A 25,226-nucleotide genomic window follows, 5' to 3' on the forward strand; every position below is an offset into this window, starting at 1 on the left:
ATCCATCATTGAGATTTTTGTTTGGAGTGGAGGACGAATCATGTGGCCAGGTCGGGATGGCAGGGAAGGGGGTGAAACAGAGTTATGTTAATGCGACGGAGCTATATCCATGGATGTTGTATGAATGCACCTGTCGTCGAAACTTTGAGCTTGGGCCGGGCATCGATGATCGTTTTACACAGTACGCTCAGAGCCAAGAGTTGAATTTCACCCAAGTTCCAAATGCGGTTGCACAGTTTAAAATACCACGCACCATGTTAGACTCGTCGGTCCATAGACGACAGGCAGAGAGAGATTTGGCTCCAACACCCACAAACCCCAAGCCTCCCAGAGGCGGAAGGTAACCTTAACCGAGAATGATTGGATATTGGGGTTGCCAGCGAGTTGATCAGTTGCAGAAGCCCCAACTTCGGTCTTCGAGACGGTGCTGTGTCTGAGTCTGTCAACCAAGCACTAAGTCGTATTTTGGCTGGATACAGAAACGCCTGCATGAGCTGGAGCGGGCATCTGCAGATGGAAGTCAAAGCTTGAATGTTGGTTCGTCAGACTCAACTCTTCAAGAAGCCCCCATCAAACGGGTTCTCGTTGCAAAAAAGGAAGGCATCGAAGATTGCCGTGTGGCCCCTCGGAAACCGGCGCAATGCACTTGATGAACTAACGTATCCTTGTGCAGGAAATCACATCCCCGTCGGCAGGCACACTTTTTTTTTGCCCGACTCGCCTTCCGTCTTGGCACCCAAACAAGGCTGGCTGGCTGGCCCAGTCGAGGACTTCACAAACGGCAAACCTCCCGTCAGAGCCAAACTTGCTCAAGGGCGAGCGGCTGAGAACCACAAAAAATGAGATGCCCGCCGAAGGCAAGGGGCGGACCGCGTCTTGCCGGGGTTGGTTGGCTGATGAGAATAAAAAAAATAGACCCCACAACGCCGAAATGGGCATCCCATCGCTTGCCTTACCGAAGCTTGGAGCGAACGACCGACAGCCGGTCGGGGGTTTCTCGTGAGATTCGTACCTTCCTTTTTGCCCCTTGCTGGCCGCTTCCCCAACAAATGATGTTTGCGAGAGGCGTGACCGCGAGCCTTCTGCAGGAGAACCTGCCCTGAGGCTCACCGCGTCAATTTAGCCCCGTCTTATTGCTGGGAGCCATCCCTTTTTGGGATTGCTAGCGTGGGGACAAGAGGCTGGGGGACAGGTGCTGTCCCCATACGAATCTGGCCTTTTTTCGTCGCCTCGGCCGCCCTCAACGGCTCGCGTAGATCGACGGCCGGCTTCGGGCGGTGAAAAAGCGACGCGGGTGCTGTTAGCTAACATGGACAACCGGCTCCGGACGCGGGCTGCTGTTGCTGCTTGGTAGGCCAAGATTGCAAAGTCGCATCAGTCTGGCGGTGCGGAAGGTCCCTGGTTTTGCTCTGAGGGCACGGTTCGGAGGGGGATCAAGGCTCGTTGGCGGATTGAATCCCTCCCCAAAATGAACCGACCAAATCCAGATCAGGCAATGGTCTCGACTTTGGCCTGTGATTCTCTGAAAATGCAACACTGATCATGCAAGCAAATCGACGAACTCTCGCGACCGATGGCCCGCTGGGCTTGTTGTTCCTGCGCCTCTCTCTCCATCCCAACTCCTGCTGGGCCGTGCTACGCCTCCAGGCCTGTGCATCCGCTTTCCAATTGCGGTGTTGTGGCGAGGACCGCCTGCAGAAGTGAATTGGCAAGAGACGGGAGGCTGCGCAAGGACCACCTCACTTCGCTGCCCGCTGTCGCTCTGCCCGAGTTGGATTGGCTGGACTGTTGACAACCCCTGCTCGTCGACTCCGCTGCCCTGCCTTCCCCTTCTGGAGTCTCCCTTCCTCGCCTTTTCCTCCTTCTCCATTCCCTCCCGCCACACCACACGACATATCGCCATCCCACCAAACTCTGTGCGCCTTCGCAGAGGCCACAGACGACAAGCGGTGCCGGGGCGACCGAGCGAATCCGGAGTGCGGACCCGCCAATCGGCCGGTTCAATCTAGAAGCATCATCATTGAGTGTTCGACCTACACGTCGCGGCTGAACCCCCGAGGAGACCTCACGAGCACAACTCGACTCGAATCCCTTTTGCCTTTGTCGTCCCATCTCCGACGCGGCTGCACCCACCAGAATTTTTTCGCCGAGGACCCGTAGCAATTGTTTGTTCTGTCTGTAGCGGTTGCCGACCGACAAAAAGTCTATGCCAGCAAAAGCATCGCTTATTGAAAGCCGTGCACTGTCAATAGGGCCATTTGCAAACCCCTTCGAAAGCTTGTGAGTTGGCTCGTGCCCGCTATATGCACCCCGTTTTCCCACCACATTCATCTCTGGGTTGTCCCGGTCTTGCGCGGAGATCGTTGCGTTGCGATGATCGCATTGTTCGTTTGCCTCCGCACTCCACCGACCACCAACCTGCTGTCATCATCGATTTGGTTGCAGCTGCCATCAGATGACCGCCGCCTTTTCACGGGACTTCTTTGTTGAAGCTGACGATTTTACTGGAATTCAGATTCCCTCACCGCATAGCCTGATCGAGTCGCGCGATTAACGCCAGGTCAACAACATGGCTTCGTCATCGTCGAACGTCGTGGGGGTGCACTACCGGGTCGGGAAGAAGATTGGGGAGGGTTCCTTCGGCGTCATTTTCGAGGGTATGAACCTCTTGAATAGCCAGCAAGTCGCCATTAAATTCGTACGTTCGAAAGAAAACCCCCCCTACCCACCTATGGTCACTGGACAAGGCTAATGTAGTATGCGATAGGAACCGAGGAAGAGCGATGCTCCCCAGCTACGAGACGAATATCGGACATACAAGATCCTTGTGGGCTGCCGTAAGTCTTGACCGCTGAGATGACTATTTCGCGCATTTTAACTAACCCTCACCTTAGCCGGTATTCCAAATGTCTACTACTTTGGCCAGGAAGGCCTCCACAACATCCTGGTTATCGACCTACTTGGCCCGTCGTTGGAGGATCTCTTCGACCACTGCAACCGGAGGTTCTCCCTCAAAACAGTCTGCATGGTCGCCAAGCAGATGGTATGTGCTTCCGCCAAATCCTTTTCATGACCACAGCTAACCGTCGATGCAGTTGTCGCGTGTCCAAACGATCCACGAGAAGAACTTGATTTATCGAGACATCAAGCCCGACAACTTCCTGATTGGCAGACCCGGCACCAAGACCGCCAACGTCATCCACGTCGTCGACTTCGGGATGGCGAAGCAATACCGTGACCCCAAGACCAAGCAACACATCCCTTACAGGGAACGCAAGTCCCTCTCGGGCACTGCCCGGTACATGAGTATCAACACCCATCTCGGCAGGGAGCAATCGAGACGTGACGATCTCGAAGCTCTGGGCCACGTCTTCATGTACTTCCTGCGAGGCGGTCTGCCCTGGCAAGGTCTCAAGGCTGCGACAAACAAGCAGAAGTACGAGAAGATTGGCGAGAAGAAGCAGACGACGGCCATCAAGGACCTCTGCGCAAACTTCCCTGAACAGTTCGAGAAGTACCTCAGCTACGTACGCGGTCTCGGCTTCGAAGACGAACCCGACTATAACTATCTCCGTGGTCTTTTCACCGAGGCGCTCCAGGTATCTGGGCAGGTCGAAGATGGCGAGTACGATTGGATGAGGAAGCAGGACAAGAAGGGGGACTGGAACCGCCAAGCTTTACACGACCCAAACTCTCGGCCCGGGGCATCTGCCATGGAACTGCACGGCAACTCGCGGGGGGCCACCAATCGTCACCAAAGCGACCCGCAAGCCCCGGGACTGACCGCAGCTCGTTTAAACGCCACTCAACCCCCGCTGCCTCGCCAGGTTATGGGACAATCACCGAACCCAGGGCGGCCAAACGGGCCCGGATTGGCAAGTCCGCGCTCGCCGGCTGGGGGTTACATGCAAGCGGCGCCGACTCCGACGGGCTCGACCCAGGCGCAGTTCCAGAACAGCGCGCAGAACCTGCCGCAGCGACCGATGACCCAGTCACCCCAGATGAACAGCCCAGCCCAGCCGCAGAGTAACCCCCAGCAACCGCAACCGACGGGTATGCAGAAGTTCTTCAAGACGCTGTGCTGCGGCTAGGAGTGTTGACGCTTGTTTTTTTGTTGAATCATCCGGCGTCCTATTGGGTAAGCGATTGGTCCTTGCCTTGAAAATCTCCGGCGACCTTGGCTCACGGGTTCAACCAGCGCGAGGCGGTAGCGGACGGCATGTTCTATATAGAAGGCTTTCCAGGAGACGAGTCTGACATGATTTGCCCGCAACATGCGCATCCGTTTTTCGTTTTTGCATGGGACATAGAGGATACTTCTTTCCATAGCGGTTTCCGGCACATTCGGCGCCTCTGGACAGACATCATCATTTACGATCACGATAATCCGGTTTTCTTTTTTCTCTCGACTGCGAGTCCCTCCTTTGTTTCTCGACCTGGGCCGCCTCATCTCGCCACAGCTCTGGCGACAGGGCTGGGTATTGTTGGGCGGACTGTGGGTACTGTGGGGGTAAACAGGACATCATGGCGCTTCTTGGGCGTGTGTTTTTTTTTATTGTCTCTCCCATACAGATAACTCTCTAATAATCAGCATCCGTCTTTGAGAACAAGAACATACAGCACAAAAGCAAAAAGGGGGCGTCAGCGTAACTGGTGTCAGGTTGACTGTACTGTCTGTCTCTGGGGTTTCAGCGGGACGGGAGACTGATTTGTCACACATTCATGTTCTTTTTTTCCTTTTGGGTTAGGTAGAATAACGAAATCGATTTTATAACATTATTTGTGGCCACCCTATGTGAATAGCTTTCGTATCTTTGGGTGATCTTGGAACATATTCACATTTTATCAAGTGTTGGCACTTAGAACCAGATGATGTTTCATAATCCTATTCCTACATCTTACTCCCGTCAAACCCCTTGAACTAGTCGTCCGTATCACGTTTAATAGTCTGCGCAAAAGACGATAAATCACCGGTGGGCCAAATGGTCTTATCATCAGCGAGGGACCAAGCTTGCTGCAAAGCAATCCAACTATCCTCCACCGTTTCCATTCATGCCAGACCAAGTGTGTATATCATTACAGTAGAGCCATGACCGCGTATATACCGATCGTCGATTGCATTTAGAAACTCCCGCTCCCAACCAAACCCATTGACTACCCTTCCAACCGAGAGAGAGAAACTTCTAACCCAGACGGACAGGCGGAATGTTTTCCGTCACGGTGGCCGAATGGATGCATACAACAAGCAGATCATCAAGACAACAACATCAAACTCCCACACCGACACGAGCACCAGCCCATACCAGAACCAGCCCAGACTTGTTGCCTCTCTATGTAAGCTTCTGCTTGATGAAGAAGGACCGGAGGTGGGACAGCTGCCATGCGCACGTCACGCCGAGCACGACGAGCTGGATCAGGATCCATCGGACCACACGCGCGTTGGTGCTCTCGGATTGATCGCGGAACTCGGCTTCGCGTTCCTATATCCCACATTGGTTAGTTCCTGGAACTATTCACCCACCCCTACCCTCTCACAGGGCAAGAAAAAAGTAGCAAGGGGAGGGACCTCACCCGCTGGAAAACCTGCTCCCTCCGAATATCATTCAACCGCGCGTTCAGGTCCTTCACGCGGGTCGCCAGGTCCTGGATCTTGCCCTTGTCGGCGCCGTCGAGGGCGCTGGTCTCGCCAATGGCCACATCCAGGGTCAGGCGGATGCCGCCGTTGGGGGAGGACACCGAGAGCCAGTTGGCGCGGCCGCTGCTCGACGAGGGCGTGAAGCAGAGCTTGTGGTCGCCCGACTCGGCCGCCGTGAAGGTGAACTTGCCCGAGGAGCCGCCGCGCTGCGAGACGACGCGGTGGTCGTTGTCGAAGATTTCCTAAGGACGGGGGGGGATAAGGGGTTAGCATCCGGGTTGGTTGCGTGGGGGATTGTTGGGGGAGGGGAGCGTGGTGGGAGGGAAGACATACATCGACGGAGATGTAGATGCTGATGCCGTCGTGCTTTTCCCAGATGTGCCTCTGGTCGTTCCATTCCTCGGCTGAGTAGTGGCCCACCACCAGGGTGTCCTTGGGGAGCTCTTCGAAGAAGCACTTGGGTGTTGTCACGTCGACGTAGAAGTAGAGAGCCCGGGCCATGGCGGCCAGGGAGAGGAGGGGGAGAAGAGACCTCATTTTGCCGGTGATCTGGCGAGTCACCTCGTGCTGTTGGTGACGGTGGAAGGCGGCGACGGGGTTCACGAGGACGAGGTTCTGGAAATCGACACTTCCCGCTGCAACACTGGCCAGCACTCGGTCGCGCTCGGCCAAAGCTGCCACGTTCAGGAAAATTAGGCCCACCCAGGGGATTGGTCTGATCACGTGCTTCCTTTGGGAGTCTCGGCCCATTGACTTTTACAGGCATGCGACGCAGGGTGGGATTTTTTTGGCGGTGTTTGCTGCCAAAATCCACCAAAAACGACCTTGATGAGCTGCCTAACTTCAACGATTTGCATCGTTTAGATGACGCCCGGTCGCTCCTTTATCGCTGAAGTTGGGAGATATCGATTTTGAACCCGTGTATTTTAAACAGACCAATTTTTAATTGAATCCGGGTTCGAACAATTGATTTTTCCCGCTGCGAGCGCAAACTCGGTGCAGTTTAGTACCTATAGCGCTATCGCATGCCGCGACGCGACCGGAAGAAACACACCCCACCACCATGACCTCCCACGATGTCCGCGATGTTCTAAACCTCCCCTCCAACCATTCTGCGGCACCCCGTGCATCCAAAAAACAGAGAACCGGCGGACCCCGACCAAACTTGAAGGGACTCGCACGCGAGGTGCAAAACCTTGGCGGCGACAACCCGATCGCTATCGTCCCCGAAGTATCCTTCTTCAAAAAAAGGCGATTTGCTAGCCGAAAACCGGCTACGCGATGGGAATTAAAATCTTTTACAAACTCAGCACGGAGCGACGACGGCAGCCTTGTGCTTCGGCACTGGAAACGGAAGTCGGAGCATGGTCCGCCGCCGGCACCTGCGCAGGATGGTGAACCCGAGCAACATGAAGGCATGGTAGTGGATGGGGAGAGGAAAGACGACAAACCCGAGGACTCTTCGTTCGCCAAGTTTAACGTACGAGTCCCAGTACCGCAGTACAATGAGGACCAATATCGAGCAAACCTCCAGAGCAATGAGTGGACGAAGGAGGAAACGGACTACTTGCTAGAGCAGGCAAAGGAATACGACCTGCGCTGGACCCTCATCTGGGACCGGTATGAGTTCCTTCCCGAGCATCCCCAGGGAGAGGAGACCAACGGAACGAGCACAGCCATGGTGTCGGCACAGAAGTCGCGGACGATGGAAGACCTCAAGGCACGCTACTACGAGGTTGCGGCGAAGATGATGGCGGTCCAGAAGCCAGCACAGTACATGACACGGCCTGAGTTCGAGCTCTACGAGATGATGCAGAACTTCAACGCCGAACAGGAGCGGAAGCGGAAGGAGTTCGCCCTCAACACGATGGCACGCTCCAAAGACGAGGCCCGCGAAGAAGAGTCCCTCCTCCTTGAAATCAAGCGCATCCTCGCGCGCACCGAGCGTTTCAACGAGGAGCGTCGCGAGCTGTACCAGCGCCTTGACTACCCCGCCACTGACTCAGACATCAACTCCTTCAAGAGCTCCGCCGGCCTACAGGCCCTCCTGCAAAACCTCATGTCCACCGACAAATCCAAAAAGCGCAAGAGCATCCTCGGCCCCGGCGACGGCGTCAGCCCGGGCGGTGCCGTCCCAGGCAGCGCAGTATCCGAAGGCCCGGGGCACAACCGGCGCGAGAGCATCGCGGCCGCCACCGCCAACCGTCGCGACTCGGACGTGCGCGCCGGCGCCGGTGCCAGCGCCGGGGCGCGCGTATCCGCCGAGCCCACCCCAACGTCGGCCACCTCGGCAGGCGCGGCGGGGGCGGCCAACAAAAAGAAGGGCGGCGCAGCCGCCGCGCAGCCGGAGCGGCGCAAGCTGTCGGCGCACGAGGAGCAGGTCTACGGCGTGCTGTACCACGACCGGCTCGGCAGCGGGCCGACGTTCCGCTACGAGCGCATCAACAAGCTCTACAGCCACAAGTCGGGCCAGCAGCAGCTGCGCATGACCAACGCCCTCGCCGAGCTCGACGTGCCCCCGCGCCTCGTCATGCCCACCGCCGCCGTCACCGCCCAGTTCGAGGTCCTCTGGAGCGCCGTCGCCGCGCTGGTCGATGCTCGCAAGCTGAGCGATAAGCTTGAGGGCGAGATCAAGCTGGAGGAGGCCAAGCGCGTGGAGAGGGCGCGCGCGCGCGAGGTGCTGGGGTCGGATGGGGAGGGTGAGGGCGAGGGAGAGGGGGGAGGGGAGGGAGGGGAAGAACCGCGCAAGGAGAAGAAGGGGGGTGGTGCGAATGGCGAGGCGGCTGATGAGCAGCAGGAGGAGGAGCAGCCTGCCGCTGCTGCGGGGGGGGATAAAACGGGCGAGATTAAGGAGGAGCCCGGATCGGAGAAGGAGAAGGAGAAGGTGGCGAGCGCGAGGCCCGGCAGTAGCAGCGGGGCGCGGAAACGGAGTGCGAGCGTGCTGAGTGCGGTGAGCGATAAGAGCGCGAAGAGGCAGAAGAAGTAGGCCCTCTTCTCTCCTAGGAGGGGGCTGGAGTGGATTCGCGGTTTGTGTAGCAAAGTATATAAGTGAGAGGCGGTAGTTGGTGGCTTTTCAAAGGTATGCCACGCGCCTTTCTTTACCCACCACCCTACTGCCACAAATCGATGTGTCGTCCCTGTTGTACGCTGTGTGGGTTGGTGACACCGTTCGAACACTGCACATTGTGATTCTGCCCGACGTGGAAACCACTCTTCCAACCCCTGAGGCTTGCCAGTTCACCAGACACGCGTCAGTCAACAGCTATATATCGTACTAAGAACTATTTCGTAAGGGTAATATCGCTAGAAGCAACAGGAGCCTGGGAGCTGTTCATACATGGGTAGATTGTTCAACCTAATTTCACGTTGCAAATATCATCCTTTATTAAAATGTTATTATAAGGTGATGCCTGGCTTGGAGTTGGTATCGATGGGCCGTACGTATTTCGCTAGAGAATATCCAACTCCCCTTTCTTTTCCTAATAGTTGCTCCCTATTGTGCCCACTCTCGCACTCCTCTAATTACATGACGATCCAGTGTCACATAAGCAGCCCCGACGGAAGATATCAACGGCCAGCCGCCCCATACAAATGAGTGGGTGAGCACGAGCATGAAGGTTCGGCGTCCCCGCCTTCGTATGTCGAGTGAGAGAATAGGAAGGGGTGACTACATTTTGACTATCTGCCCTCAGGATTCAAAAAGGTTGGGTAAGGGGCGCTGAAAAAAAAAAGAGTTTAACGCGTTGTTGGCCAGAACTTAAATGCCATTACTCAGAGATGGATTTAAGGGTTGGAAAAGTAACTATTCGAAATCTACACAAAGAGCCTTTTTCTGCCATGATACCTCTCTGACCACCCTTATCACCCTATGAGGCCCGAAAACGATAAAAACTCATCTTAATTGCACACAATGGCCAGAATGTCCGTGTCTTTGGCCTCTGATATCAGTTTTCGTCTTGTGACCCTTATCTAGGACGGGGGAATGACCTTAGCACTTCTCCGCTGCGTCAAGCAGACTGCAGCAAGGACACTTTGGCTACCCTACCTCTCTTCTCCCTCACATGCATGCATGGCCATCACCGGGGCTCTCGTGAGATTCCAATCGCCCAGCCAACCTGACATCAGAACACGAACCAGTTTGCGCTGCGGTTCTCGTCGCCACTCCAATCAACCTCAGCGAGCCTATCAACACAAGGGAAGCCAGGACAGTGGCGTCAAGTCTTTTCGTGAGATTACATTGCTCGACAAACTCCTGGCATGGTGGAGGCGAGGCGTTGTCCTTCACATGATGTGATGTCCCCTGAGGGAGGCGGATTGGCTCGCGGCCATCTAAGAATAGCGTCACACACTGCCAACACAACATACCTTGCTCGATGCGCAGTCGGTTAACAAGTTTGATACATGAGTCGGCATGGCATCACGGCCTTCTACGATGCATCGCTGCCCCCGATATTCTCGGCGTGTCCAATACAAATACCTGATTCGGCATGGCATCGAGAACCATGCAGCTGGTGGGCGGCTGGCTGGTGATGGAGTGTTAGTAGGGAGGTGGTGCGCGGCTAAGTTAGGCACTTCGTTGCAACACTATTGCTTTTCGTAGTGTTTGAAAGAACCCGCAGATGTTGACTCACGTTGGGATGGACCTGCAGTCAAGACATCCCTCGTGATCTATTTTGAGACGGGTGGTGAAAGTTCAGGGGGGAGCTACCGGGATCTGGCCGTGTGACGTCGGAAGAGCAGTTTGGAGCAGAACAAACAAGGCAGTTGTTTCCGGAGGGAGGAAACGAGAAAGGATATAAAAAGGCTTCGAACGAAACTCTCTGCCAATAATTGGCTGCTAGCCCATGCTGCGTTTGTTGCGGGGTGGGCGGGTTCATGCGGTCCGGGTGTGTTTGTTTGAGGCAGCTTGAGAAGCCAGGTCGTTGAGAGTGGACCCAAGCCATATGCAGGTACCGCACGCAGATCTGGCAGGTACGGGATACATGTACCAGTACTTTGGGGCCGTCTCTCGTGGTACAGGCCGCCAGCGGCGCAGATCTAGATCTCGCCATGCCGGTGATAGGGCTGTTTGGCGCAGGCGCCCAGGGTAGCCGCAACGGCGGTAAGGGTGTGATGGAGGGCCCAGTTCCCTGGGTCTGTCCGGGGATGCAGAGCGGCCCGCGCTGGGAAGGGGGGGGGGATGACGGCGGCGCCGTGCTGCTTGTCTGCGGCCTCACTCCTCGCAGGCGACCCACGTCACGTTCCCATGCAGGCGCGCCACGGAGTGTTGCCGCCTGCGGTTGCCGTAACCGCTGGCATGTAGTATACGTGCAGGCCCTCCCCCGGTCGTCTAGATAGCCTTTGAGCCGCAACCGCCCTGTACGTACTCGTCAAAACGTTCTTGCAGGGCGCCATGCCCGAGAAGGGGTAGGGGATGCAAGGGTATCGGTGATATTGGGTTGTCATAGGGTGACCCTTTGGCACATGAGTACGATAATACTACCGTAGGGCTGGTCGGGAAACCAATCTTGTTTCGCAGCGTTTCGAAACGATGTTTCCCTCCGGATTTAGAACCTGTGGAAGGTCTTCGTCGTCCAATGTCCTGATGGCGGCTGCGGATGCTGGAATTCGTGGGGAGGGACGAGCCAATGAAAGTGCCGTGATGGGGTCTGTAGGCGCTGCTGGAAGTTGTAAGCGCCGCTTCGGCGTCAAGCGATGCAGAGCCTCGATACGTACCGCAGCAATTTAGCGCCGGGGTTGAACTTGCGCAATCGTGCATCTGCGGCCGGCGGCAAGGCCCAAGACCGTGCTTTTTGCTAGGGGAGTAGTTATCTGGTCGAACAACCCATTCCCCTATTCACTTCTTGGTGACGACGACCCACTAACCTCGTGGAAATGAGCCGCTTCGATGCCCAGTGTTCTTTTTATGGCATCAAAAATCCCCGACTCGTGTGTCGCGGCGGGACCGAACGCCCGCACCCAATAGTCGGCCATTTGTTGCCCAAGAAGTGTGTCTCGGTTGGACCTGGCGGTTGAGGGGGCAGGAGGCCTGCCTGGTCGGTGACGTCTCTCGCACTTATTTATGGCTAGAGGTAACTTAAGGCAATTGAGCTCAGGGGTTCGCACAGGCACTTCTCGGGGTTGCAACAGTTCTAGAAGACCATGATCTGACGCCGGACGAGAAGCCGGGCCGTTTTTGTGTTCGAGATGCTTGGGCTGATCTTTGCTAGGGTGTTGCACTGCTGGGCCATATCGATGATGTCAATATTGCGGTGCTTGGTGGGTGCGTATCGGTGGGCAGAGGTCGGAGTCAGTCGCGCTTGTTGCATTGACGTCGCCCTAGGGCAACGCAGGTGAGTCGGGCCTTTTGATTCAGGACTCGGGTAATATCTCCTTATGCCTCGGTGAAGAGCTGCTTATCATGGACATCCTTCCTTTTCGGAGCGTCTGTCGGCCCCGCAGTAAGCTGCTCGTGTACATACAGATCATGCCCACCGTAAGACGAATTTTGTCGGGCACCGAAGGTTGTGCCCGTCTGTCTTGTCCCGCCCAAAAGTAGCTTGTTGGTTGTTGGATAGATGGCGCTCGACAATGGTTTTCTCCGTGATGATGGCATGTCTCTTTCCCAACGAAGTTCCAACGGCCCCGCCGGATCGGCCGCGTGGCGGAGCGCATGGTTCGGTGTTTCTCGGGAGCTGGCCTGGCGAGATCCCACCTGTTTGTCATTGGGTAGCGGCGGTGGATAGCAAGACAAAGGCGTTCGAACCCTGCCAGCCCTGTCACAAACTCGGAGTACACACCGCCAGTCGGTTGTCCTTCCATCATCCGTCTTGTCCTGTTGGTTGTTGGGCTGTGGGAGTTTCTGAGTGCCGCACCAGACCCAAATGACGCATAATTACCGGCGAGCGAAACACTCCATTGGGCGAATTCGCTGCATGGAAGACCCGTCGGCGAGTTTGCTATACTTCTTGCGGCCATGAAATACGTCGGCTGTTGGGCGTTTGGTGCCGGGAAACTGGGGAGTTGTGGGCTAGCAGGCGAGTTACGCGCCCAATCAAGTCGAATACCGTCTCGCCAGAACCAGGCGGGTCGCCCAGTGTTGAGCGACACCTTTTTCAGACTGTGACGAGGGCCGCCTAGCGCAGGTCCGAATCGCGATAGCGTTAGCCGCCTCTGTCCGCCACGGCATGTTGCACACATCCCGTCTTTCCACTTCCTTATTTCGGCTGGTACGACCATGAGTTTGGTTGTTTCTAAGAATGGATCCAAAAATACTTGCCCGCTTGTTGCCTGCACTTCTGCGGCAATCTGGTTCCTGCCTTCTCATAGGATGAAATGCCTTCCGCGCTGGCCAATGAAGGCCGCAAAGTCTGCATAAAACTGCCGCCCAATGGGAAGGCGAGTTCTGCGAATGGGGGAAATCGACAGGGGTCTGGCGTGCGCTTCTGCACGTTGCACCGTTTGAAGAACGCACTTGGAGACGCTCACACGGTCTCTGCGACTCCGCATCAAATCCTCTCTCATGCTTCGCTGTTTGTTCTCTTCCAAAAAGAAACCAAAATCCCCAACACTACCAACAACGAACGCCTCGACGACGCACCATGCAGGATTTGCGCAGAGCAGAGGTTATTGCTGCTATAATTAACCTGCGCGCATGACTTGGCTGTCGCTTCGGAAGATTACCGATTTGTGTTTCATTCACTCACTCAGTTGATGACTGAGTTTGGGGTTCAGGTTGTCTATGTGGGGACTGATGACACCTAGCGCCAGAAGCAAGCGCGAGGCACAGGGGAAGCACGGAAGCCTCGACTATCACCGGCAGGAAGGCGCCATTGCTTCCCCCGCGTCGTCGCAGAGCGTGACATGGTGACGGGCCTGAGGGCCAACCCAGCTCTGCGCACCACACGCACACGCGAACGATGTCGGCACTTGGCTGGATCTGGACATGCAGTGGGGAAGCTGGCAGCTGGCTGGTAGCATCGATGCTCCCTTTCTGCAGTTTTGGCAACCCTTCTGAAATGACAAGGAGGCCAAAGAGGCAATTCATTTGGATGACCCGCCGGAGTTGATCCACTTACCGACCTCGTTTGACCCTTATTGTGTGGTACTTGCCCTACTACGGATACATGTACCATCAGCTGCCGGGCTGGCGGCAGGTCTCCGTGAGCCGGAGCCGCCTAATACCATCACAAACGCAGCGAAGCGGCCGTCCGCGGCTCGTCAACCCTCTCGAGTTGATGGACAACCTTCTTCGTGTCTGGTGGGCAGTGTGGTGTGTACCGGAGGACCAGGCTGACTGCGTTAGTGACCACGAATCAACGCCGAGTGTGCGCGGCCATTGGCCACTCATTGTGCAAGCCTCGAAAGCTCGCTTCGCCATCCGCTCACTAGCCATTGTTCACCTCCCTTTACAAAGCGGGGTCATCTGATACCGAAAGACAATACCTTGTTCGCTTATCAACTTGGAGAAGTTGAACTTCGAACTGACTGAGCAGCTAATCCTCGGAAGGAGTGTAGAAAATATGCTCGGGACGTCTTACACCGAGATGTTGCTCCATGAAAGGAAAGCCAAGTTACGCCTTGAGTCTGGGGTGTACGGACATGTACATACCCCTCGCGGGAGGTTCCAACAGTACCACCGTACCTTTCCTCGTGCGTGTGTTGCCCGTCTCTTTTGTTCATACCTGAGTTACCGCAGGAAACGGCCCTCCATGCCTGCGCGGCATCCGGTACGGAACCGGAGCGCATTGCGCTTAACACTCAGCTCCCCTGTTTCTCCATTTTGAATTGGGGCCGAATGACATGCCGCCGCGCCGACCCCAATCCGACCTTGGGTTCCCGAAACCTGTTCGTCATATCCTCCCTCAAAACGCCCTACGTGCAGACCGATCCAAGCAGAGCGCAGATTGCCGCCTCGCACGCGATACCCACTTTGTGCGAGGCGAGGCAGATCCGTTGGATTCTTTGGCTGTCTGTCACGCTGCAAGAGAGTTTTGATGGGGGAACGTTGGTCGGAAGTCTGTGGGGCCTTTTGGACCACATTTGGCGGCTGTTTCCTCTGATTGAGCCACAGGTTGCCAGCACTAAGCTTAAGTTCAACAGGGACCAAGGAACTGCATGAAACTACTGCGGTCTTCGTATCTCACTTGTTAGCTTGGCGGGCTTGTCCCCGAGGCCATTTGCGTGACCACCGGGCTGAGCTCCCGGGTAGCTGTCCCATTCCCTGAGCAAGAATGAGGCATCCAGGGCGGTGGGTGACACGCCTCACTCAAGGGACACGCGTCAACCTCATGCATTCGATGCCGTTCCCTCGGTGAACAGCCGCGGCCAACATTGCGCATTTACAGCTTGACACTCTGGACAACGTTTCTTTACACCCCAGATTATTTACTAATCCGTGCAAGACCACAACCGCTCGTGTGCAACTTTGCCGACCATGTTGGTCTTGGCAAACTCGCTAGATTGTAACCAGGATGGTGACTGCGTCTGCAAGTGCCTGGCCCGGCCGGCCGCTGGTTGACTGTGGAAGGGTTGGAGTGACGGCGGTCGTTCCCACACTTCCCAACACGGCATTCCACGCCCAACCCAAATGAAGGTACCGAGGTACTTTGTGCCGCCGAACGTACCGGTACATATGTACAAGTCGAAGTCCCGTCATCTCCCCCCCCGGGGATCTCTGCGGCGTGCCGCTGGGGTTCCAAGTCAGGATGGAAGTCTCGGTCGATGGCGGAGGAACTTACTCGCGCATCTCACACATTCCAGCGCGGGTATTCGTACACAGTAGCTTTCATGACTTTGATGCCTTGGTAAGGCCCCTGTTCCTTGTAGTCTATCTATGAATTGAAACGTAAGCTCGACTTGTTGCCCTGCTAGCCCTGACAGCCCTGACACGGAGGGACTTCCTCATTCTCTCGCTCCAACTTCCGCGTTGTCCGCTGCAAAAAACTACCCCGGCCCCCCCAGGTCATTCAGGCACGGCAGACCCACATGTCCATTGACCGGGGTGCCCTGCTAGCCAGATCTCGCCGCTTCTCATCCAGCCTTTTCGCACCCGCGGGCGTCTGTGCGTCTCGACTCACGACGGCTGAGCGGGACATTTTTCTGGCGCTTGTTTGGCTGTGAGCACTTGAACGGAGCGCCGGGTCTCTGATTACCTCGCGCCCTCCCCCCTTCAGGACCATCTCCGCTCCGCATTGCATCCCGCAAGACGAGTGCCGTCAGGAGAGTTTGCAGCAGAAAGGGGACTTTTCCATACGCTCGGTGCCCCGGATTTACGACCACGATTTGAGGATCCCTCACCACTCAAGGAAAGCCTGCGTGAGTTATCCGCGCCGCGGCAGTGCGAACCGGCTTTGTCTCTCGACCCCCGTCCCGACAGGCGCAGCATAATCGCGCGTTAAAGAAGGCCAAGCGCCAGGACTCGGCAACTCAAAAAAGAAGGTTGGGAAAACTCGAGGATTCAACCAAATTTCTCGGCAACAACTGCCACGATATCCGCTGCATCTGGTTCCGGTAACCTCATACGGCACGCAAAACCCCGACGCCCTTTTCTCCATCCTTTCGTCGACGTGTTGGTAGCAGGCTGCCAAGGAGCGCAACGGACAGGAACGGCCCAGTTGCGATTTGCGCACAGATCAGCGTGCCGCCTCAACTCACTATCGGCGACGACTAGGTTCATGTCTCTCTGACGTGTCACACGATACCGTTGGAATCTTTGCGATCTCATCATCATCGGAGCGGAGCCATATTTTGTGTTCCTTCACAAAGTACCTTATCTGGCAACATCAGCAGCAGCTTAGCCGTGGTTGAGAAGCAACGTCGGAGAGGAGACTGTGGCGGTTTGCCGTTTTTGTGAGGCCTGAGCGGCGGCGCGGTTGTTTCCTGTTCGCTACCCGACCCCCGGCTTGTCGTTTGCGCCCCGGGCCGCGGATTTGCGGTCGCTCCCATCGCTGCACCCTGGATTCGCCTCCACGCCCGACTCAGCCTCCACCATTTGCTTGCTTCTGGGCGTGCGGGTGCTGGTGTTAAGCATTCAAAAGGTGACCCCAAAGCTCCCCTGCCGAGAAAGACGCATTTTTGCGCCAGGACCGGAGCCGAATTCGATCAACTCAGAAAAAAATATCACAACTCCGCGCCAGTCTCCGAACGAGTCCAGGGCTGGAAGTCACGGACGCACGAGCGCCGACCGGTCCCCACCTTCCGTCACTGGTGCATCGCAACCGGTACCTTCCTGCTGCTCATCCTGCTGCAGCCTGATCACACACTTTTTTTTTCTTCTCAAGCAAACACCAACAAACCGCTTTCTTTGCTGTTCTTAGTTTTGTTTTATCAGAGAACGGATCTTTACGATCCCACCGGAACCCCATTCCGTCACATTCCTCGAACGCCTACCTGGGCACTCACTCACTTACTAGGGTTCTCAATCAACGAGCCGCTTACATCCGCCATCTTCAGCTGCTTCATTTATCTGCTACGCCTAGCGCATCCGCTTGAGACCGCCCTTACTGCGTGGTTCAGCGGACGCTAACCGAACCCCGCCAACACATCGCAAATACAGAGCGGTCACTTCGCTCATTCTTGGATTTGCTTGCAGCCTCGGGGCCGCCTCGGAGAGGCGGTTGTGGATGGAGATGGCGACCTTTACGGCTTTGAATGGGGGCTCACCAAAATCCGCGGAAGGAACCAACGGGGCGATGGACGGAGAGCGGCGAAGCCCGCAATCGGCCAGCGCTGAGCCTAGATCTGCTAAAGGGTACCACAGCCAGAAGGATCGAGAGGGCCGCGAGGTGCAGGAACGTCGGAGTAGCACCAATCACGAGAGGCTTCCCTTTCCGGGCGCCGCCGCCTTTGCAGATGTCGAGGGATCGCACAAGCGCAAGCGGTCAATATCAGACTCTCCCAGGAGGGAACGCCCACGGTCACCACCCGTGCGGACAGAAAGGGCCGAGCGATCAGAGCGATCAGAACGGCCAGAACGGTCAGAGCGCGTGGAGCGTGTGGAGCGAGCCGAGCGCGCGGAGCGGTCAGAACGATCAGAGCGGACGGAACGGTCTGAACAGTATGAGCCGCATCGTCATCCGTCGGAATCACAAGATGGACGTACCACGCCGCAACGGGATACCTATCGAGGACGGCAAAGAGACGAAGCGCGGGATAACGAGCACTGGCGCACGGAGCGGGCTAGGGAGGAGCGCACTTCAAGCTACGAAGCCCCTTACTCGGCTGGTCCGGTATCGGCTCAGTCAGAGGAGCCAACGGGTGATTTGCTACGGAGGGCGACAAGCCACGGCGATGATGACCAAAGCCCAGACGGCGACGACCGCTCTATCTATCCTGGCCAGTACTCGTCCGAACACCGCCGGGATGGCATCCTCCAATCGGACCCGAAGAAGAGGAAGCGCAATTTTAGCAACCGCACCAAGACGGGTTGCCTAACATGTAGGAAGCGAAAGAAGAAGTGCGACGAGAAAAAGCCCGAATGTGAGTTGAATTTTTCGTCCCCATGTTTTGGTTCCCTCCCGGCCCCCGAAACGCGCTTGTTTACAAGCATGGTCACATTTTGTGGCCGCATCCGGCCTATTCTAGCGGCTGACCATCTGCATAGGCAACAATTGCTACAAGGGTGGTTTCGTTTGCGCTGGCTATCCTCCGCAGAGAGGAGCCTGGACCAATACACCCGAGAGCAGCAAACCTGCGCAGGTCAACATTGAGTCGAAGGATCCAAACTATGTGCCTCCGGGAGCATACGGGATGCCCCAGCAACCACCCCCGTACAGCGGCAGCCAACAGCCTCCGCTCGGCCAGCAACCGAAGCGAGACTCCCTGCCATATAACCGCGGCCAACCCACGCTCCGGATTACGCCCCCCCAGGGCCGTCCTTTGCAGACAGACGACGACAGGCTGACCGCATCGACAATGCCGAGCTCTATCATTAGCCCCGACAACAAGCTCTCGGCACTATCAGGGTACACAACGTCGGCATCGGCAAACATGTTCCCCACCCCAGTCAGCGCTGCCGCCATATCCGCCTTCTCGGACCGAACGCCAAAGGAGTACCAACGCGTGCCGCCGCTTCACGACCTCACGCGGACCGATCCGGATCAACAATCGCTACCTCCTCCACCACCTCCGCAGAGCAGTACCATGGCGCATCCCCCATTTAACAGCATGCTGCACGGTGGCAGGACGTCGACTCCGCCGGCACCGCCGTCTGCGATATCCCCCCAGCCTCCTTCTGGCGGTGCTCAGGCGACGGCACAGGCCGCCCTTTCGCACTCGCAGTTCTCAGACAGGCCATCGCGTCGGCAGAAAGAAGAGATGCTGAACGGCAGGCCGTACTATCCCTTCGACAAGGAGCTCGTACTCGAGCGAGAGCGGTGCAACGCTGCATGTTGGCGGTTCAACAACTCGACCAACCCAAACCTAGGCGTCTCCCCCACCGAGCGCGCGCGGTTGTTTCGCGACATCCTCCACCCGCGCGAAGGTATCCAGCTATCGCCTAGTATGGTGTCGCCTGTCACTCGTGCCGGGCGCGTAGGCGACAATGCGACGGTTGAGGCGCCTTTTAACTGTGACTACGGCTATAACATCCAAATCGGCAACCACGTCTCGATTGGCCGAAACTGCCTCATCAACGACGTCTGCGAGGTCAACATCGGGAACAATGTCATCATCAGCCCTAACGTCTGCATCTATACGGGCACCTGTAGCACCAACCCGCGTTACCGTAAGGGGAACCAGGGCACGCAGTACGGCAAGCCCGTCATTATCGAGGACGATGTTTGGATCGCGGCAAATGTGGTCATCCTTCCGGGGGTCAGGATCGGCAAGGGCTCGACTGTTGGCGCGGGGTCGGTCGTCACGAGGGTATGTTTCCCCCCCTTCCTTCGCTCCTCTCTTGCTGGAATTAGTGCTGACTGCTTGACACAGGATGTCGCCACCTGGAGTGTCTACATGGGCCTCAAGGCCGGCCACCGCAGGGGCATTGCGCTTGTTCCCTGAGCTTGAACCTAGTATTGGGCAATGAATATTTTTAATATCTTTTTTTTCCCTTTCTTACCAATTCCAGCCCCACCGTTTAGTATCGTTCTTAGTGTTTTGATTGCGGGGCTGGATCTCCCTTTTCCTCTCTCTCCTAGGACGACGGACGACTTCGGGCTGATTAAAGATCTGATGAGTGTTTATTTACCCCCATCTCCTATGATACCCAGTATTGTTTGTATGTATTCATGTATGTATGGGATGAGATCAAGTCTTTTTGTTTTGTGGAGGAACATGTCGGAAGAAGTATAATGTGGAATGTAGGGGGTGGCATGGCGCGGTGGAAGCGAGTTGATACCTCAGACCTGGCCTTGATACCTGATATGATATGAATACACAACGACATCTTTGTTTATCTTCTTTTGGTTTGCTATGGTACGCGATATGTGGTCGCCTGAGCCTCCAGGCTAAGCCTGACTTGAACGTGAAATGGGGTCTGTCGGTAATATGCAATCTCTCTTGTTGGGGGCGATCAGATCACGATCTGCATCGCATCCAACCTCCCGTGTTGTTGGTATGTGCATACACAACAACGGCTTTGAGCGGTGGCTGTTGGCTGCCGCAGGATGGAAGGGTCCGCCCGACAATGCTCTTCTCTGACAAAAAAAAAGTTTGTTTGTCAGACGCGGTTGGATCTTATCTGCCTTGCCGTATGCCTGCTTCTCCGGGCAACATGACAACGTGGGTGGTGGCAGGCATTGGAGGGGAGGATTGGAAGGAGGTGGAGACCGGCGAGGTGAGGTGGTGTCTCTCGGATCCGGCATCCGATCCGACGGTATGTTTTTCTACTTTGTTTCCCCTTCTCCGGCGGCGGGTTCAACTCAACCTCTCCCCACCGCCCCCCCCTCGGACGGAGGAGGCTGAGACAATGCAAACAACGCGGATGCTTGTGTTTCTTGGGAGGGGGGATGTTTCCCCCCCCCCCCCCTCCTCCCTGCCCCCTCCCCCGCCCCCCTCCGGGGCCGCGACCCTCACGGCCGGGCCTCAGGAGCGGCCTCAGGAGCGCAGAACACACGGGGACACGTGTAACCCGCGGGTCTTCTGGCCCCGGCCCAAAACATGGGCCCCGCGGCCGGTGGCCGGGCTGACGGGCTGGGGTAAAGTGCAAAATTCTTTTCTCACCGTGGCCAGGCAGCGGTATTATCGTGTTGTTGTTCATGCCGAGCGAGCCAATATCGAGAGCGAGCTGATGGATGAGACGGGGCGGAAATGAAGTGGTTGGTGTGTCGCCCCCCCCTTCACGTCTCCGCAACGTCGGATCACATGCAAGGTCCCATCAGCTTCGGCCTGCCTGCGGGGGTTCCGCGGACGGGACGATTATTGTGCGTGGTGTTGAGGGGCGGTCAGCTCCTTTCCCTTGGTGCCTGTGTAACCCCCGCGCCATTTCGGGTGGCCCGTCCGATGCGGCACCGGGCCTGTTGGTTGTACAAGACATGCTACGACATCGGATGTATGTACACTACATACATACTTGCGTGCCGTACGCCGCGCTAGGGTATTGTTCAGACAAGTCCTTGTCCCGCGTTCTAGGCAACCTCGAAATAGCCATGTGCCCCCGCAAAGATCCTCCCGCCCTGACCTTCGGCTCCGTGTATCACTGCGGCGTGGTGCGGCACAGTTTTGGGGGAGGGGGGGAAAGGAAAGTACCTCGCTCGAATGTCACGGCGAGAAAGCGGGATGAGACAGACGGGGTTCGTGTTGAGGTGGCTGAACCTGAACATGCATGACAAAAAAAGGAGAAAGCAAATAATAGCTTGGCCAACGTGATGGCGGATTCGCACCGTCCCCGACTTACACGCCGCGCCGTTTATCAGATCGACAGGGATGCCTTTCTGCCGTGTTGCTGTTGGTTGCACCTTGCAGCTTGGTGTTCAAGGATATTCAAGGATATTCAGATGCCCCCCCCTCCGAGACATGACGAAGCAATTCGTCAGGTGGTGAGGGCCCTTCACTACACAGGGCTGTGAGCCGGAAGGTCCTGTCCCACGTCGTCGGGAATCGCTTCGCTTCAGCAAACACGTCCCGGGCGTGCTTGACAGTTTCTCAAACGGTATGGAATGCGAAAAGGGCTGGTGGTGGTGGGGGGGCAGCTGAGAACTGTAGACCTCGTAAATGAACCAACAAGAAGCCACGAAAAGTGGGTGGGAGGACACCGCTGAGTATTGCGACGCTGGGCTGACAGGAGGAGCCTGCGTTGATTTGACGGGATGGTGTGGAGGTAAATCCCTTAAGGGAGGGCCAGCTGGGGGTGCTGGGTACCGCATCCTGCTAGCACGTCTTCGAGATGGCGGGATTGAAGGAAGCTGTTGGCAGTTGGCAGTTGGCAGTTGGTTGCGCTCGGGCGGTATGCAGGATTTTGTGTTCAGGGGGCTGAATGGAGAGCAGGACTCGGAGAATTATCAGGCGACGGGCCGTTGGTCTGGACCACACTGGTGGGCTTGGGCCCGTGACCGCCGAGCGCGCGAGATGGTCTGCTTCAAGATGAAATCGGTGAATGCAGGACGATGTCTACCCTGGTCCAGCTGGCATGTCAGATCGAAGAGCCGTCACCGACAACAAACATTGCCAATAATCGGGAGATGGGCTTTACGGCGTGCTTTCACCGTGCCTGCTGCATCAGCACCTTATCTCCACACCACCCTTGCTAACTGTCAGGTACTTGACGCCCTTGTACGGCTTCACGCCCTCCCCTAACCCGCGACTCTTCCTCGGATCAAGATGTATACTCTCCACCTTGATGCCGCTGGCCAGCCAGCCCTTGACGGCAAAGCTGAGCGAGGCCGAGCTGGGCATCAGAATCTTGTTCTGCGCCGCCCTGCGCTCCTCCCGGTCCGCACCGCTCGCATCCACAGCTGCCTTGGCCGATTTCGCGACGGGCGATGAGTTCTGGTACGGCTCGTCGTACGAGTATGCGTTCGCGCCCGTGCCAAAGCCAAACCCTGTCGGATCAGACTCCTCATCCTCCTCGGTCATCTGCCCCACGACCGTACACCGCAGCACAAAAGACGCCGTCCCCTGTGCCAACTCCTTGTTCGAGATGGTCCACTCCAACGCCCGGTCCCCGGGGTTATAGGTAGCATCACCCTTCGTAGGCCGGATATCGGAGAGATTCCTCACATCCGCCGGCAGCGGTACGGACACCGCAAGGTCCTGCAACGCCGGCGCTCCACTCGGGGCGCTCGCCCCGAAACCCCTCCCACCACCACCACCGCCCAACCCCCCTCCCCTTGCCCCCTGCCCACCCGCAGCGGCAGGCCCAAACATCCGATTGACCTGCACCCGCACCTCAAAGTCCGACCCCGTCGCCCCCAGCCCCGTCTTAATCTCCAACGTAACCGGCAGCTTCAGCGGGTTCGCGCCGGCCCCCACCAAGGCGGCGTCACCCGTGAAGGGCATCAGATCGACCTCGTAGCCGGCCAGGGTGAAGCGGCCGTCGGGGGGGATGAAGCTCAGCAGGCCGGGCTGCTCGCGCCAGCGGGCGAGGCGCACGCAGGGGTGGAAGACGGGCAGGTCGATGACGCTCCGCAGGTTGTGCTTGCCGGCGGGGCCGGTGAGGGTCAGCAGGAGGTCGGGCACGCCCGAGACCTTGGAGGTGAAGGCGATGGTGCCGTTGGCGAAGGCGGCGAGGGGCCGGCCCGAGGGGGCTAGTGTTACGGAGAGCGTCTCGACGAGGTCGGTGTAGAGCTCGTTGGAGGTGTGTCGGACGTTGGCGCGCCGCCAGGGGAGGGCGGGGGTGGGTTGCGCGTGGAGGGCGGGGGAGGCGGAAGCGAAGGTTGGTTTTCTGGAGGGGTGAAAGGGAGAAGGTTAGTGGATGTTCTTTGTGTAGAATGGGAAAGAGGGGTGTTGGGGGGATGGAGGGGTGCCCCGTACGTTGGGAGGTTGAGGTTGCCTAGCAACTTGTCCATGAACCCCTCCACCTCGACCATGTCTCGTAGCGCATTAGGTTCGGTGGTAGTGATGGTGCCCGCATCGCACATCTCGGTCAGGAGTTGAGCAACGACATCGTAGTTGGCCTCGATCTTGTGGGCCAGTAACGGCGCAGTCAGGAATTCTTCGAGAGAGTCGATGACGCGGTGTAGAAACTCGAGGACGAGGAGGGGTTCGACCTCGGACGAGGTGGTCAGGAGGAAGAGAAGGTTCGCATGGGTGAGGTTGAAGACGAGAGTCGGCGGGTTGGTGTTAGGTAGGTAGAGGAGATTCGGCCGGGGGACGGGGTGGTCGAGGTAGAGGGGCAGTAAATGGGACGCCGACAACGGTCGTGACGAGTATGTGTGCGACAGGACGAGGGCGCTGGACGGTGGGTTAGTTTACGACTTGATGCAACAGGATAATAAATACACTAACTTATGCTCGTCGTAGATATGCAGCGCCTCGACAACGCCGTTCATGGTGGCCGGAGGTTTCGAAGTTGGGAGCTATCAAGGTCGCCGTTGTTAAATGTGTTCGAGGTTGGGTCAGATAGGCCCCCGCGGGCTTCTGGGAGCGCTGACGCAATGCGCCCGGGCGGCGGCAGCGGCAGCGGCAGCGACAGTGAGTCGTGCCCAGACCCGCCCACCCGCGCGGCCTGTAAGCGCCCTTGCAGAATCTCGGCTCAGAGACTCAACATGACCACATCTCATTCAACGCACAATTGAAAGAAGCGAAAGAAAAGAGCTTCTCTCAACCACGCCAACATCCACCATGGCCAAGGACAGCATACCACCAATCCACTCGTTGGACAAGCCTGAGAGGCTGCAGGACATTCTCAAAGAGGACCGTGGCGACGACTGCCTGCCCTGCAAGATCGTCGGTGGGTTTTGAGTTTCTCATCAACCATGTTACCGTATATCCCCCAAGGCCAGTTACTAAAGCTGTTGTCATCATAGGCGGCGGTGCTTTCTTTGGTTTGGCTGTCTACAGCTACGTGTCTGGACAATCACAGCTCGAGAAGCAAAAGGCAAAGATTTTGGCTAGTGGCTCACGGTTCGGTATGCGGAGTCGGAGTCTCGGCATCACGGGCATTTCACTCGGACTGGCCTGGTTGGGCATCTGGAGGCTGGTTAAATGAGCGCATCGAAAGAGCCGACAAGTCACAACCCATCACCGCTCACTTTTATGATCAGCCGACGCGGTAAAAGCACGCGCCAGGCCGCTGGGCTGAGTCGGACTACGGGCCAGGCTTCACGATGCCCAACCTCACTTCGCTATTCCATGACAGCCGAGTACAATCGGTTCTGGGAAGGAAGCGCCGGGAAGGGATGGGGAGTTCGAGTTGGGCAACCTTGCGTGCATGCTAACGGAACAGGGAGGGAAAGGCCACCGACCGCACCAGCACCGGGGGGGAGGACCTAAAGCTCACCAATGTATATGTATGTATGTATCAATACCAGGACACGTTACTGACAATCTGCCTCTCGAGCCTTCGGTTCTTCTCGCCGGCACCTTTCTCTTGTTCTCTTCATACCGCGAAACTCGTCATGGCCACCGTCAATTCTCGCTGAGGTCCTGCAATCACAATCACTATCACAATCATGGAAACGGAAACGGAAACGGAATGATGTCTCGACCCCATATGTACTGTCAGGCCTATGAA

The 25,226-nt window shown here is 56.9% G+C and overlaps 9 protein-coding genes across 9 annotated transcripts; 5 read left to right on the forward strand and 4 right to left on the reverse strand.

Moving 5' to 3' along the window:
- Window positions 1–1,473: 1,473 nt before the first annotated feature.
- On the reverse strand, window positions 1,474–2,831 carry F5144DRAFT_389445 (uncharacterized protein). The gene has a single exon (XM_066784701.1). The coding sequence runs from the start codon at window positions 2,329–2,331 to the stop codon at window positions 1,636–1,638; it is 696 nt and encodes a 231-aa protein (XP_066638878.1). The 5' UTR covers window positions 2,332–2,831; the 3' UTR covers window positions 1,474–1,635.
- F5144DRAFT_606815 (kinase-like domain-containing protein) lies at window positions 2,570–4,091 on the forward strand (the record flags this gene model as incomplete). Its single annotated transcript, XM_066791510.1, has 4 exons — window positions 2,570–2,698; window positions 2,768–2,837; window positions 2,895–3,043; window positions 3,096–4,091. 4 exons carry the CDS (start codon window positions 2,570–2,572, stop codon window positions 4,089–4,091), a joined length of 1,344 nt encoding a protein of 447 aa, XP_066638879.1.
- A 1,239-nt stretch (window positions 4,092–5,330) lies between these two features.
- F5144DRAFT_499004 (emp24/gp25L/p24 family/GOLD-domain-containing protein) lies at window positions 5,331–6,172 on the reverse strand (the record flags this gene model as incomplete). Its single annotated transcript, XM_066786301.1, has 3 exons — window positions 5,331–5,480; window positions 5,572–5,877; window positions 5,969–6,172. The coding sequence occupies 3 exons, from the start codon at window positions 6,170–6,172 to the stop codon at window positions 5,331–5,333; spliced, it is 660 nt and encodes a 219-aa protein (XP_066638880.1).
- Window positions 6,173–6,421: 249 nt separating this feature from the next.
- Window positions 6,422–8,845, forward strand: F5144DRAFT_541382 (uncharacterized protein). Its single transcript, XM_066787164.1, has one exon. The coding sequence runs from the start codon at window positions 6,699–6,701 to the stop codon at window positions 8,619–8,621; it is 1,923 nt and encodes a 640-aa protein (XP_066638881.1). The 5' UTR covers window positions 6,422–6,698; the 3' UTR covers window positions 8,622–8,845.
- Window positions 8,846–9,487: 642 nt separating this feature from the next.
- F5144DRAFT_389485 (uncharacterized protein) lies at window positions 9,488–10,106 on the forward strand. Its single transcript, XM_066784703.1, has one exon. It carries the CDS (start codon window positions 9,618–9,620, stop codon window positions 9,927–9,929), a length of 312 nt encoding a protein of 103 aa, XP_066638882.1. The 5' UTR covers window positions 9,488–9,617; the 3' UTR covers window positions 9,930–10,106.
- Window positions 10,107–11,689: 1,583 nt separating this feature from the next.
- Window positions 11,690–12,851, reverse strand: F5144DRAFT_389482 (uncharacterized protein). Its single transcript, XM_066784702.1, has one exon. It carries the CDS (start codon window positions 12,812–12,814, stop codon window positions 11,987–11,989), a length of 828 nt encoding a protein of 275 aa, XP_066638883.1. The 5' UTR covers window positions 12,815–12,851; the 3' UTR covers window positions 11,690–11,986.
- Window positions 12,852–16,792: 3,941 nt separating this feature from the next.
- F5144DRAFT_389520 (uncharacterized protein) lies at window positions 16,793–19,799 on the forward strand. The gene is made up of 3 exons (XM_066784704.1): window positions 16,793–18,094; window positions 18,219–19,480; window positions 19,544–19,799. The coding sequence occupies exons 1-3, from the start codon at window positions 17,239–17,241 to the stop codon at window positions 19,613–19,615; spliced, it is 2,190 nt and encodes a 729-aa protein (XP_066638884.1). The 5' UTR covers window positions 16,793–17,238; the 3' UTR covers window positions 19,616–19,799.
- Window positions 19,800–22,270: 2,471 nt separating this feature from the next.
- On the reverse strand, window positions 22,271–24,042 carry F5144DRAFT_551790 (Adaptor complexes medium subunit family-domain-containing protein; the record flags this gene model as incomplete). The annotated part of the gene is made up of 3 exons (XM_066787708.1): window positions 22,271–23,435; window positions 23,525–23,944; window positions 23,999–24,042. The coding sequence occupies 3 exons, from the start codon at window positions 24,040–24,042 to the stop codon at window positions 22,271–22,273; spliced, it is 1,629 nt and encodes a 542-aa protein (XP_066638885.1).
- A 292-nt stretch (window positions 24,043–24,334) lies between these two features.
- On the forward strand, window positions 24,335–24,701 carry F5144DRAFT_606820 (uncharacterized protein; the record flags this gene model as incomplete). Its single annotated transcript, XM_066791511.1, has 2 exons — window positions 24,335–24,443; window positions 24,520–24,701. 2 exons carry the CDS (start codon window positions 24,335–24,337, stop codon window positions 24,699–24,701), a joined length of 291 nt encoding a protein of 96 aa, XP_066638886.1.
- Window positions 24,702–25,226: the final 525 nt, after the last annotated feature.

The sequence above is a fragment of the Chaetomium tenue genome (genome assembly GCF_020726465.1).
Source record: "Chaetomium tenue strain MPI-SDFR-AT-0079 chromosome Unknown F5144scaffold_7, whole genome shotgun sequence".
Taxonomy (NCBI): Eukaryota; Fungi; Ascomycota; class Sordariomycetes; order Sordariales; family Chaetomiaceae; genus Chaetomium; species Chaetomium tenue.

What these genes read in the sequence shown, in the direction of transcription:
- F5144DRAFT_389445 (XM_066784701.1), bottom strand. Translation starts at nt 2,331, where the DNA reads ATGAATGTGGTGGGAAAACGGGGTGCATATAGCGGGCACGAGCCAACT.
- F5144DRAFT_389520 (XM_066784704.1), top strand. Translation starts at nt 17,239, where the DNA reads ATGGAGATGGCGACCTTTACGGCTTTGAATGGGGGCTCACCAAAATCC. An exon ending in CGACGAGAAAAAGCCCGAAT is followed by an intron (nt 18,095 to 18,218) that starts GTGAGTTGAATT and finishes CCATCTGCATAG; the next exon opens with GCAACAATTGCTACAAGGGT. An exon ending in CGGGGTCGGTCGTCACGAGG is followed by an intron (nt 19,481 to 19,543) that starts GTATGTTTCCCC and finishes TGCTTGACACAG; the next exon opens with GATGTCGCCACCTGGAGTGT.
- F5144DRAFT_541382 (XM_066787164.1), top strand. Translation starts at nt 6,699, where the DNA reads ATGACCTCCCACGATGTCCGCGATGTTCTAAACCTCCCCTCCAACCAT.
- F5144DRAFT_389482 (XM_066784702.1), bottom strand. Translation starts at nt 12,814, where the DNA reads ATGTGTGCAACATGCCGTGGCGGACAGAGGCGGCTAACGCTATCGCGA.
- F5144DRAFT_389485 (XM_066784703.1), top strand. Translation starts at nt 9,618, where the DNA reads ATGACCTTAGCACTTCTCCGCTGCGTCAAGCAGACTGCAGCAAGGACA.